Raw genomic sequence first — 13,371 nt, forward strand, 5'->3', positions numbered from 1 at the left:
TCAGTCATTTCAAAGCGTACCTGCTAAACTGTTCTCTGGGCAGGACACCAGTTCAGTGCCAGCCCCATCCCCTGTTTGCCTGGGATGGGAGATCCCTTCTCCCATGTCTCCCTCGGTTGGGTTTCATGCCACATCCTGAACTGCTACCCCACCATTCAGTGCCCAGACTCACAGGCCTGGGAGCCCCTCTCACCCTGCCCTTGCTCTGTCCCTGATTACAAGGGATTACCCCCAGGTTTCATACCAGCTCTAGGGTGATTTAATCTATTCCTTAATATCTGGAAGAGAGACAGGGAGCTGGCAAAGTGATTTGGGCTGGCTGAGACAAAAGAAGATTGAGAGAGACTTCCAAGGGATCTGACAAAGCTCAGCAAGTGGGCAGCAAGCATAATGCAAGATGAAATTCCACGTTACCAAACAGTAATAAGAACTTGAGAGAATAATCTGAACTACTCATATACCATAGGGCTCTAATTCAAATGTAATCACTTGAGGAAAGTATCTTCGTATCACTGTGAACGGCTCAATGAAAACATCTGTTCAGCATAAAAGGATGGTCAAAAAAGCAAGCAAGCTGTTAGGATGTCTAAAGGCAGAAGCTGAAAAGGATGCTGGAAGTATTAAAATACCACTATGAACACCCACAGCAGCATCCTTAGCTGGAATTGCTGCGGTTACTTCTGGATGGCACACTTGAAAATACAGAAGGCATAGAAAGGTTTCATCATTCACTTGTCCATGACACTGGTCAAGCACAGCTAAAATTGGTATAGTTTAATCTGGAGAAGAGCTAGATAGAAAGAAATTATCAAACAGGTATGACGATGTGAACCAGGTGCTTCTATGTATATTTTTTTAACAGAAAAACTAAAGGTTATTGAGTACAACCGAAGAGCAAGAAACGTGACCTGACATAAGGCAACTACTGTGATTTTCCTTTCCTTTTCTGTATTTACTTTTTCTGCTTATTCTAAATACAGACTATAATTAACCACCAGGAATTGTTAGCCCATGTTATCATAAAGTCAAGAGCTCAGCAGAAATCACAGAGGCCCATGAATTTGTAAGGATACTGGGAACATCCACAGATACGTCAGGTAGAATGAAGAAAAAAGAAAAAAAAAAAAAAAAGAAGAAAAGAAAAAACATAGCAGCACTACACCCTCATGCTTCCATGCATTAGCCAACTTCTAATTAACAGGGATTAGGAAGTAATCTCCCCAGTGGGCATGCAGAGAGGGCAAACCAACCCACTTGCTCCTGATAAATGCTGCTTATATGCCAGGCAGGGGAAGAGCTGAGCCCTCCAGCCCAGCTGCAGCCCATGCTGTTTGGGAGGCTGAGGTCTGGGCCCCAGGTGGGACTTCACACTCACCCTCTCTGATAACTGAAGAGGCTGCAGAGGGGGCTCGGATACCTCAGCCCAACCTCACTCCCAGCAAGGGGGGGAAGTTTTGAGTCTGTTGCTTTGCAAGCAGGGCAGCCCTCCCTGAGGATAGGATTTGGGATGGACATTTTATTTGTTCTGCATTGGCAGGAGGAATACATAAGACTTAGTTCATTTTATTGCATGGACACCCTCTGAAATTAAAAGAAAATTGGCCTGAGTACTGACCTCCTCCTAGGGCAACATGTAGCACTGGCATGGGACCAGACTTGTCTTTGCTAAATGTTTGGTACCAATTCCTCACTGTGGGGTTTCAGCACCCCACCTTGAAACATCCAGAGATGGCCACATCACCACAGACCAGCAGTCTGACCTGACCTGGCACTGCTTTGACAGGCATCTGCAGAAATGCACCACACATCATAAACAGTGTATCGTGTCCCCCAAAAAATGACATTCCTGGCTTTGCCATTTTTGGTAAAACCAAAGCCCAGATGTAACCAAGTAGAGTTCACAATCTAGCTCACGTTCTCGTAGCTATGTTGACTTGTGAGAATGCAAGGAAAAAAAAAATGCTCAAGTGTTTATCCTTAAGTAAGAGATCTGATTAACCTAATGTCAAAATAGCACTTGAAATTAACTTCATGCAGATATGCAAATGCACAAGTACTGCTGTGCTGCCAGGAGGAGAGATGTGCCTCTGCACATGCAGAAGTAATAGGAGTCTGAACTTGATCTGCTAGTCCTGTCCTGACTTTTCCAGAAACTGCTCCAGAAGGGTAAACAAAGATTAACAAGTGGGCTGTATTTCTTAAAAAGAAACTTGTCTTATTTCATACGCCATATTGTGTTTCTTTTGGTGCAAAGTGTTCTACAGCATGAACAATGAAAATACACAAGCAATGCCTCGTGCATGTACATGGCGTTTGCATACCTGTGTCAAAGTGGTAAATATAGTGCACAGAGATGGCACATAGATGTCACCAATTGCAGCAAGTTGGTTTTTATCAGTTGTTTTTAAACAACATAGAAATGAAAACCAGCAACCACTGAGGCCCACTAAACCAAACCTTGTCAAAACTGGGATCTTTTGTAAAATCGTAACTGTGTTTTAGAAGAAAAACGGGGGAAAATTGTCAGAAATACAGAAACATCCAACTTAAGCATCTTTAGGATGAAAAGGTTTTTTTAGTTTTGGTATCAAAATATCTTTTTATTTAGGGTAGTTTTTTGTATTATAATAATACAGTTCCACAAAGGAACACAATATTGGTTGTCCTAAGATGGAATTTCTTTAAAAAATTTCCCTTCAAAGCCATCAAAGCATTCAACTACTATTTCCATTCAGAATGAAGTCAAATTCCTCAGTTCCGATGAAAGAGGCCATTTGTCTTTAGCCCAGCCCAAGCAATGAAAAAAAAGGCAGAAGTCCAAATGGACACAAGTGACCTCTAAAACCAAAGAGTTTAAAATGTATAAGGAAAACTAAACCCACAACAGTTCACTGTGCATACTTAATAGTAATGTGCTTTCTCCCCAATGCATAAGACATGAAACATTTGTGAGAAAAAAAATGAGGTGGTATGTGACCAGGAGCCCTGTTATTGTGACTTCTCTAAAGGAGAGGCTGAGGAGATGTCTAGCCTGACAGCAAGCAAGTAATTCCATCCCTGTACGCTTCAGTTTCCATGCTATAAATCAAAGGGACTGCCCTCACAAAGTAAGTTTGGAGACTCTCAATTAATGTTCCTAAATGACTGTGCAAACACAAGGTGGTATTAACCAGGGAACTGTCTTTGTTACACTATTGTCTGTTAAACAACCAGGAGCTAAATTTCTCTCTGAACATTTACAAAAGGGAAGGCACCATTAATGCTCCACAAGGAGAAAACTACAAAGGACAGATTTTCAGTGCATGCACTTCTCCTTGAAATAAACTGTGTTAAAAGCACTTTACTTAAAAAGCACAATGATAGTGGCATCCTGCTAAATATAGATGACTCACCACAATTTAGTAGTGAACATCCCTAAAGAGCACCATTACAGTATTGCTTAACCTGCTGCATAAATTTAAGCATTTTCCTGTGGTTACAGTTTGGAGCAAGACACTCAGGACTGCTATCAGCATCTGCTGACCTTCAGTGGGTCACGAAGCCCCTCTGAGCGTCACTTTCTCCATCTGTACTGTTGGTATAATAATAAAAGCTCATCTCCCAAATAGGGGCAGGAAAAACGTTTTCTGAGTTCCTTAGTGAGTTGTTTGTACCATACTTTGTATAGCCATATCACTACTGAGCAGCTAAATATAGCTGTTCTCAAGGCACTTCGAGATCTTTTGGAGAAGGGAGTCTTACGAAAGAAAATTGGGTTTTAGGCAAGATTGAAGAAACACAGATAAAGAATCAGTTTCCAAAATAAGGGAAGGATGCCCACTTCAGAGACACAAGCAGTTAATGCATCTGTGCCTACCACTGGGGACCAAGGTCAGGTCATGAGCAAAATGATTTATCTACATGTCACAAAACCACACAGCTTGACACAAATAGCAATCTGTTCCAAAACCAAATGCAGAAGCATGGAAGAGCAAGGGACTGCCACAGTCCTCTCTTGCGAGGGCTGAGAACCTGGTACAAGGCTGGGAAGGAGGTGAGGGCTAGCACAAGGGTGCTGCAAGGCCAAAACATTCAGTTTCATCTGTGATAACCTCAGACTGGCAGGAGGGTGAATTCAGGTGAGGACTATAAGCCCAATCTGTGTTGGCTGGAAATTGCAGACCAGCCCTTGCATCGATGCATTAACGCCAGGCACACACACATCACACACCCTCACCCTGATCTTGCAAGATCCAGCTGCAACAGCCTGTAACATGCCAACATCTCACCTGTTGCTATACTCTGTCACAGGATCCCAACGCCATGCAGTTAAAAAGTTGGTTCTGCAGTTCAGCTGTACCCGATGTGCGATTTCTAACACATTTGACAATTTGCAGTATGCTATTTCTGCCTGGTAGCAGGACTGATTTGCAATCACAGGTTTGGTTTCAAAGCTCTAAACAGAATTCCCTCCTATCTTTCCCTAAAATTCTCTGAGGAGCCTGAAAAAACATTATTTCTGCAGAAGTTATTAATCTCATAGTGCTTCAGAGGGAAAACATAGATGTTGCCCCCTGCCCCAGGAGAATTAAACATGGGTATTATAGGCCCAAAGAAAGCAGCTGTCCTACAAATTGCAAAACAAAGTAAAAAAATGGGACTATAATGTTTGACTGACATTTCACTACAAAATCTGCCTGTATTTTATACAGGCATAAACTGTGAGAATGACAAAATGAACTCCGGGATCCTTTTTTTTCCCCATCACTTTTAATTTGTTTGGCATCTAGTATTTCTTCTGATTATATATTATTACAGTTTCTGATCCTTTAACTTTAAAATCTTTCACCTTTCATTTAGGTATCACTTTGCACAGGACCCTGTCATTTTTCTTCTCTATCCTCTAAACCAACCTAAAGCCTCAAAAAGGAAAAGCTCATTCTTCCTAACCAGACATAGCAACTCAGAGCAGAATTACTATTACTGATCTTTTGAAAATGTCAGTTAGAAAAAAACCTCTGAATTTTATTTCAGCTTTCCTGAGTATGTCTGTTCCTTATGCCTTATTAGGATTTTATTTTCAAATTCAAGAACCACCAGAAATATGACCATACTGTATAACACAGAAGTAACTCCGTACCACAGTTATTTTTGTCAACCACCATCTTCTAAAGACTTTTCCTAAGACCAAAAAAACCAAAAAGTTTGAGGCACAGGTGGTTCATTCAGGTAATTTTTAAACTTTGAAGGAAAGTGTGAGAAAAAACCTTGCGCTATTGCAGGTAAACATCTCATGGAAAGGTGTGTTTCTGTGCCTGGCTGACTCCATTGTCATTGTCCCCACATGCCCTCAACCAAAAAAAAGAAAATTAAATATTGAGTCAGTCTTTTTGCCTAAAGACATAATTAAACACCCCTTTAATTTTAACCTTATATGTGGTTACTGATGGTTTTGCAGGGATATCACATCAACAGAAATGCTTTGTCACTTATATGCTTCTAACTGCAGTAGGCACAGTAACTTTCTAGACAGTTACACCTTTGCAATGTCTGCAGACAAAAAATCGTGGCATTGAGAACCTCAAAGTCATTGAACTCACTTTCCAAACAGGGAGAAGTACAAAAAGTAAACAGTGTGACACTTGAAACAGCTGAAGTTATTTCTTTCAAATACATGCTAAGAACTTTTTTTCCCCCCGTAATTCATCAGCAGGTGCAATTTCCAGTTAATGTATACAACTCAGACTCCCAAATGTTTCCTGAGGATGCAGCTCAGGGTGCTTTTGGGGCTAAGGCATTTGTGAAAAGTTCATCTTGTCTATCATAAGACTTGTTTCTCAGAGGGCAGGGAGGACTGGCCTCCTGCACCTGGCAGGGCGGTCAGAGCCAGGCACAGCTACTCAAGCAGCAGACTCCATCCAGATCCAGACTGTGAGGAAGTTTAATCCGGACCTTGCTGAGATGTCTCTGGTATTCTTGTGGGAGAGCCCATCATTTCTTACTGTCCTCCACAAAACCACTCAATGGACCTCTGCACATATGAGCAGACTCTAAGAAAATTACCTCATAGAGCTCAGTAAGATGCAACTGAACAGGCCTGCTCTAAAGTTTGGCATTACTTTAAAGAAGGCATCGTCACCTGATCAACAGATGGGTCTGAACATTTTGCGCTTTGTAGTTTCTTCTGTTGCCCTTGTCACAGCATCTCCTGGTACTCTCCAGCAATGCAATAAGAGATGTGAGTAGCATCTGTCACATACAATTCCTTTCCTCTCCACACAGAGGACCGGAGCACACACCTTATTTCAGAAGGGCTTCTGGGGGTGGGAGGTGATGGAGTCATTTGTGTCTCTCCACATGCCCAGGCACAGGCACTTAGAGCTGAAGGAACCTGCCATGCATCTGGGAGGAGGAGGCCTGAGAAGGACCCCCGGGGGACACAGAGGACTCTGGGCAGCCTGTCACCGTCTCTGCAGAAACTTCCCTGCTGCCTCAGGGCCTGAAGGACGGACCAGAGTTTTCCACCCAGGTGAGCTTATCAATGGGCTAGGCCCAGACAACTAAGCATGACATGAAGCCCAGTTTAAAGCAAGTTTTACAGCACCGTAAGAAAAAAAATAATAAAAGAAAAGAAGGATGGTGCAGGGGAGGCAGCAAAAGGAGACGAGTGGAGCACAGCGCTCCTTCCCCACGCCTGTCTGCAAAACCGCTCACCCGTCGCCGCATTTCCAAGCATCACCGGCGGGACCGCAACCAAAACTTCCGCACCGGCTCGGCGGACGGGGCATCGCCTTGGGGTCGGCGCCGGGGATGGGGCGGGCGGATTCCCCGCCCGCCCCATCCTCGGCGCCGACCCCAAGGCGATGCCCCGTCCGTGGGTACCGCGCCCCGCTCCACCCGCGCAGCACTCACCTCGCAGGGCCAGGAGAACGGCCAGGGCTACCGGTACCCACCTCCCGCCGCCGCCGGGGCGCCGCCGCGTCATGCCGGGCCGGGCGAGGGGTGCAGAGCGGGCCCACCGAGCCCTGCCTTTCCCCCGCAGCCGCAGGTGCCGCCGGTGTTGGTGCCGCCGCCGCCGTCCCGGGACCGCCCGCTCCCGGCAAGGCTCCGCCGTGCCCCAAGCCCCGGTAGCCCGGGGAGGGCGGCAGGCGCAGCGGCCGGCCCGAGAGCGCAGCCTGGCGGCCCCGAGCCGCCCCCGCAACCCGCCGGGCTGCGGTTGTCACCCCCCCTACACCCCTCCACCGCACGGTACCGCGCGTCCCGTCCCAGCATACAGTGGCACATCCCACCACCTTCCTTCTCTGCGCGGGCCACCCACAAATTGGGGGTTCCCCGCCCCGCTCCGTCCCTCCAGCCCGGTGCCGCTGCATCTGTAGGGATGCTACACGGGCCAGGGTGAGGAGTCGTGGTCCGGCACAGGCTGCAGATCGCACCCCCACAGCTTCTCCGTGGCAACGTGGGGGCTTCTTTTCTCCAGGACCTGACTACAGTTACATGGAAGCAGAGGGTGGTAGCACACAGCAAATTATTTGGGACAGGCTGCATAGGAGCAGGCACTGCTGCAGCACTAAGTATAAACATTACCGGTTTGTTGTTCAAAGGTATGGGCCACCCTAACTACGCTATTCAAGAAAGTGAGGGACGTGTGTTCAGCATCCCCAAAAATGAGACCAAGATATCTCAGAAGGTAGTAAGGCAGTTCTTGGAGTTGGGGCCCCACAATACTACATAGCACAAAGAATCACCAAGAAGTTGTGTCATTTAGGGCCATGAGCTTAAGGAATTGCACTCCTTAAGGCTAAACAGAAAAATCAATCAATCAAAATCCAGCATACTAGACATCAAGTGTGCATGTAAATGGTGGGAATGGAGCAAAAGAGCCCTTTACAAATTGAAGGTGGTAATCCGGGGAAAGGATCAAAGCAGAGGTCTCACGCAAATCACCTCCTTCCACATGCCCAGCTCCCTGCCCAAGTCTGACCACATTCGTTTTGCTTTGTGAAAATAAGCAGTTTGGTTAGGAAAAATCCTCTAACAATTCTGTAAAATGTACAATTGCTTCATTCCCCTACCCAAAGTTCCCTCCTCACTGAAGCATAGCCATGCAACCTTGGCATCCTGCAGGAAGCCAATATACTTTATGAAGCTTCTCCCTACCTTCTTCTCAGCCAGACGCCCTGCAAGCATCCCCAGGCCCAGCATCCGTCAGGTTTCTGCCTCCTCAGTTGCCTCAAAAGCTGCATTGACCCTTTATGTGTCTGTACTCCACTAAAAAGAAGGGAGCAGCACCTGGGAGTGAGAAAGACAAGGAAAAGTGTCTGGGGTAGCAGAGCAAAAGCAACTGAGCAACACGAAAAAAGTTAAGTTGATGCCTGTGGAATCAGTAAGTGGAAAACTGGCTACCATCTCACTAGTTCAGGTTAAGCTCTGTCTTACCCAGCATCAAGCTTTGGCATCCTTCTAGCAAAGGACTAGGTAATAATGTCAGCCCAGCAGTTCGGGTTCATTGATTTTCTTGGCTCTTGGTAAAAAAAAAAAAAAAAAAAAGAAAGAAAAAGCAAGCATAACCACACACAACACTAACACTTACTCTATTTATGAGGAGCAATGGCTGATCTGAACTTATCAGGCAGCAAAACTTCTGCTGACTCCCACGTGGGCTGGGATTTCATTCAGTGAGAGGTAGTACAATGAAGGGAAAGGCACCATGTGTGCATTCAGGGGGTGTAGCCCCACTCTCTTTCCAGGCCTGCTGTGTGTCCTCAGGCATCAAACCTGATACTGTGGACGGTCTCATAGGTCTGGTGCTCTCACAGAACACCCTTCACTGCAGCCCTGCCATGGGCAGGCAGGCTAAGAGATAGTTTTGCTCCATTAAGGAGCCATCTCTTGGCAAAAGTTCAAGCAGCTGAAGCATGCCACTTCAGAAGAGCACTGAAGGGAGAGTCATAGCCCAGCTGTTTCCCTCATTCTCCAGCAACATGGGAACCAAAGTTTCCTCGGGATTCCTCAGACCACTCCTCTTCCCTTCAGCTGACCTGCTGTACTTTTCATCTGGACCAGGGGTGTCAAACTCATTTTTCATGGAGGCCACATCAGCCTCACGGTTGCCTTCAAAGGGACTAAATTTTAGGACTGTATGTCGAATTACATTCAGCCTTTTGAAGGCAACCATGAGGCTGATGTGGCCCCTGGCAAAAATGCGTTTGACACCTCTGACCTAGGCCAAAGGGTAGAGGAACATGATGTTCTTATTGATCAGCAGCAGCTCCAGGAGACCCTCATCCTTGTGGGTATCTGTAGTAACCACCATGAGGAATAGAATGGGTATGTCCATGCTCCTAACTATAATACAACAAAAGCCCATGAATGTTTCTTGCCAAACATAACCTCCTTCACCAAAGTCAAGGGCAGACAGTAGACACCACATTGGGCACAGTGGCCTCCCACTGCCCTTCATATAACTTTCTGGGATTAAAAGATACAGAGAAGAATCAAGTAAAAACAAGAAAAATAACATATTCTCTCAAGGACTGCCACACTGCTTTCCTGATCTGCCAAGACCTGGAAGCTCTCTTGACCTAATGGAAATAAGTGTGTTTTTTAGGATAAGGACACACTGCATTTGGCAAATGCCATCTCAGCTCGCCTTGGACTGTTCCTTGCATCCTGCTGTGCATCAGCTGGCAGGTAAACAGCAAAGATCAGTTTGCCCTGTACAGTGGCTGAATTAATGGGCTTCCTAAAGAGTGCAGCGAGCATAACGTGGATCAAGAGCCTGGTGGTCAGAGAAAGCATTTCTGCCCAGAATGGACCCAGATGACTCCTTTCTGACCCAAGCTGGTAGGGACAGGGAGCATTTTAACCACCCTTAGGATCTAGTCACCACAGTGGATACTATGTCATATCTGTATAACACAGTGACACAGCAAGAGGCTTTAGCTGCTTCTTGCAGCAATTGCAAGAACAATGTGTGGCCCTGCTCCAGAAGGATGGAGCAGCCACAGGGAATAATAATCTTCAGATGTACCAGTCAGTCCTCTCACCCTGGCTCCCTCTCCACCTTACCACCACTTCCAAAAATAGCTTGCAGATCGTACAGAAAGGACGTGGCCGAGGAGATACTGTTCCCGAAACTCTGAATTTCTACTTGAGTTGCCCTTGAGCCTTCTGCAAAATATTAGACTTTTGCCAACCATTTTATTCAGTGAGTGCAACACACTCCAGCTGGTTGGATGCTAGAGCTACGAGCAGACATATATTTGCTGTTCCAGTAGTCTGTTTTCCCACCAGTGAGTGTCTATACCTCTTCCTAGGCACTGATGGAATAGCATGTCATGGACAGAGGAGATACGTTTGCAATATCCCAAGCATCAGATGCTGGCAGGTGACCACTGCAGGACTCAGTTGTGTTGCATTGCACACAAGAACAGACATGGGATCCTTAAACTGAATGGCCAAGATATTTGCCAGGCCTTTACACACTAGGCTGGGTAAGGACAGAAAGAGAAAAATCAAACCACTCCCACCTGCTTTTTCTTTTGAAAGAATTATGATAAGTAATGCAATTTTCATGTCTCAGGGAAAAACATCTTTCTGAATCAAATTTGAAAAGGTGGCTTTTTTCCAGGGTGCATTTTTTTTTCCTTTTCCTTAACATGGCTCTAAAAAAAAAACAAAAACAGTGGGGATGCAGTTGGGTTCAAAAGCTGCAATAAATGCCAAGTCTTACATCACCTTTGCTGTCTCCCAGCTTGTTACTGGGTTATCTATTGTCAGATAGGAATTTATTGAAGGTGACATTGCTTACAAATTGATCAAAATCAGCTTCAGTGGAGTGTCCTTCCAAAATATAAAGAGATGGATAAAATTTAGTCAGTTGATCATTAATAACTTCAGTCTGTGGAATTGGTTATCTCTTTTTGACAGAGGAAATAGGATGAAAACAGTTCAATCTGCAAACCCCATCTCAGAAGAATTATGACAGACCTTTGGAGATACAACCAACTAATTATCTTCGTACCTTTTCAATAAAAAAAAAAATAATAAAACAAAACCTTAGATTTATTTTGCTGAACATCTGTGTATACAAAACAGATGTCACTAACCAGAAGAAGAAACAGCAATACTCCTGTAAACTCATCTATCCTAGATTTCTTTTTTTCTCCTGGCCATAGGAATGGTTATGTGGGAATTCTGCCCCAAGTACAAAGGTTTGTGGTTTCAAAAGCCTGCGTACTGGAATTAGCAGAAGCCTCAGGTCTGGGAGAGGTGGGTATTTACTAGTTTGCTCTCATCTGCCTGCTCTGCTTAGAGTCAGGTGCAGTCCGACACAGGCACCATGACACCAATCCATTGCCAATGTATGCTTTCAGGCAAGCACCCTATTAAGGAATAGACTGCCTTAGCTTATTGAGAAACCTAGGGAAAATTCCCTAACATGCACCCACGCACCAGTCAGACAACCTCATCCCTGCCACAGCAATGACCCGTGCTTGCATGTCAGCCACATAGGGAGACCTCAGGAATATCTGAGCAAAACCAGCCTTGAAACAACAGGCAAATTTCTGCACTCCTTCAATGCCAGATGGTAGGAGCGGATGTGTCCATGGAAACCCGGGTGGATTAGGCGTGTTTTCAAACTTCTCTGGGCTGAAGTAGGCCACAGTGCTGTTTCTTTCTCCAAGGCCACTTTGACCCGTACCTCGAGCTGCCTCTTTCTGCCTGTCCCCGCTTCATGGGAAAGAAGCCGTGCAACCAAGCTGCACAAACGCCCAGATGCTGGGCTGTGACACTGCTTCCTCTAGACCCTTCCACCCTAGCGGACACACTGGTTTGTCTGGTTTCTTCATCACAGACACCTGCAACATAACAGCTTTGCTTAGTGTAATGCAAGGTGCTCTTTTCCTCAGTAGCATGGGGAATAAATGCATTTCTGTGCCCCCAGTTCCTGACTGTCTGGGAGCATCTCAGTGTGCTCTGAGCTAATCCACAATCTTGCCAAGCCTTTCTATCTTTTTTAAGTCTTCTGAGTTTTCCCTGATGGCTCCCACAGTAAAAATAAACCTCCTCAGCTACAAAACCTCTGCTCTTTCCCTTCCTCCTGCCCAAAGACCCCGTGTTTCAGTGTACATATAAAAAATCAAAGCTTTTTATCAAACATTTTGAAATCCTTCATCTCTTTCGCACTCCACTCCCACAAACTCAGTCCACACAGAAATGTTTTGAACAAATTTCCCCCCGCAAGGTTTCAACTAAATTTTTTCTTTGGATGTGCTGTCCTTGCTGTGCTTAACAACTGTCCATTGTACCCTGTCAGATGCATGCTGCCACCCCTGTTAGCAAACTGTGGATGCTGCATCCACATAAAAGCATTTCATAATACTGTCATTTACATAATAACTTTCTAAATTGTACATCGACAGATTTCTCCAAATCATTACAGTAGGTGAATTAAATCTTCCACTAAACACCAGCAAATGGTGGTAATGACAAGTCTTCTAAGTAGCACACCCCATAAAGCTCAGAAAACGGAAATCAATCACTGTTCCATTTTTTTCCAGAACTGCTGAAAGAATATATTACACACAGCTGTGACAGAAAATAAATAGATGACAAAACTGAGAAGAAATACACTAAAGTTAGGACTCATGTGGACACACTACCGCAGTTGTGATACAAAATGAGTCTTCAAGAATCTTGTTTAGTAGCAGTGTTGCTGTGGCTATGATGGTCTAAAGATATGTGAGGTGCAATAACTTCTACAGAGAAGCAATAACTTCCACTAGACCAGCTGATGCAAAATATCAACACACTTTTGGGCACATTGACCTGGAGAAGGGCTTCCATGCCTGAAAACTCATCTGTTTTTTCCTTATAACATCTGCTGGTCTAATAAGAGATATTGCAGCTTTCTGTATTTCTTAACTGGTTTATGTTCTTTGGCAACTAGAAGCTATACATAATGTTTTTCAGACACTGACTTGCTTTTTCCTATGAGGAATAAAAACAAATAAAGAGGAAAACAAGAAGCTAAAATGCTTCTGCCAGTGGACATACAGCCACTTTTCTTAATATTGGTATCACTAATGGTGCCCGTATCAGTAACTTCCTGGATTAAAGGTTGTTTTGCAAGTTATCTAGAAAGGCCAAAGATATCCCAGGTAATGAGGAAAACCCCAGGGATACACAGGGCAGTCTGGAGAGCACAGGGCAGAGACTTCCACATTCAGCAAATACCAACTCTGCCAAGCCCATAGAACAATACAGGTATCTCTGTAGCACCCTCATGGCTGCCCCCAATTCAGGAGGGTTGCTTGGCTCAGGAACTACAGTTGTCTACATTGTCTATATTACTCCGCAGCTGAGCAAAGCTTCTCTGTTGGACTAAGG

The 13,371-nt window shown here is 45.0% G+C and overlaps 1 protein-coding gene and 1 long non-coding RNA gene across 3 annotated transcripts in view; one reads left to right on the top strand and one right to left on the bottom strand.

The window, feature by feature from the left end:
• The window catches only part of IGSF11 (immunoglobulin superfamily member 11), a 110,871-nt gene extending 103,604 nt beyond the window's left edge, over window positions 1-7,267 (bottom strand). The window contains exon 1 of one of the 2 annotated variants that reach the window (XM_065063178.1): window positions 6,933-7,267. Coding sequence is in view for 1 of the 2 variants with exons in the window: in XM_065063173.1 (XP_064919245.1) it covers window positions 6,892-6,964 (73 nt within the window). In the remaining variant the exon portion in view is untranslated. Of the gene's footprint in view, window positions 1-6,891 lie in introns of both variants that reach the window. The other variant, XM_065063173.1, reaches the window with a different exon arrangement.
• LOC135579513 (uncharacterized) overlaps window positions 5,991-13,371 on the top strand; it is a 33,822-nt gene continuing 26,441 nt past the window's right edge. Inside the window, exons 1-2 of the long non-coding RNA XR_010472701.1 lie at window positions 5,991-6,217; window positions 6,345-6,508. This is a non-coding gene — a long non-coding RNA (uncharacterized LOC135579513). The remainder of the gene's footprint in view (window positions 6,218-6,344; window positions 6,509-13,371) is intronic.

This window comes from Columba livia, chromosome 1 (assembly GCF_036013475.1).
Source record: "Columba livia isolate bColLiv1 breed racing homer chromosome 1, bColLiv1.pat.W.v2, whole genome shotgun sequence".
Taxonomy (NCBI): Eukaryota; Metazoa; Chordata; class Aves; order Columbiformes; family Columbidae; genus Columba; species Columba livia.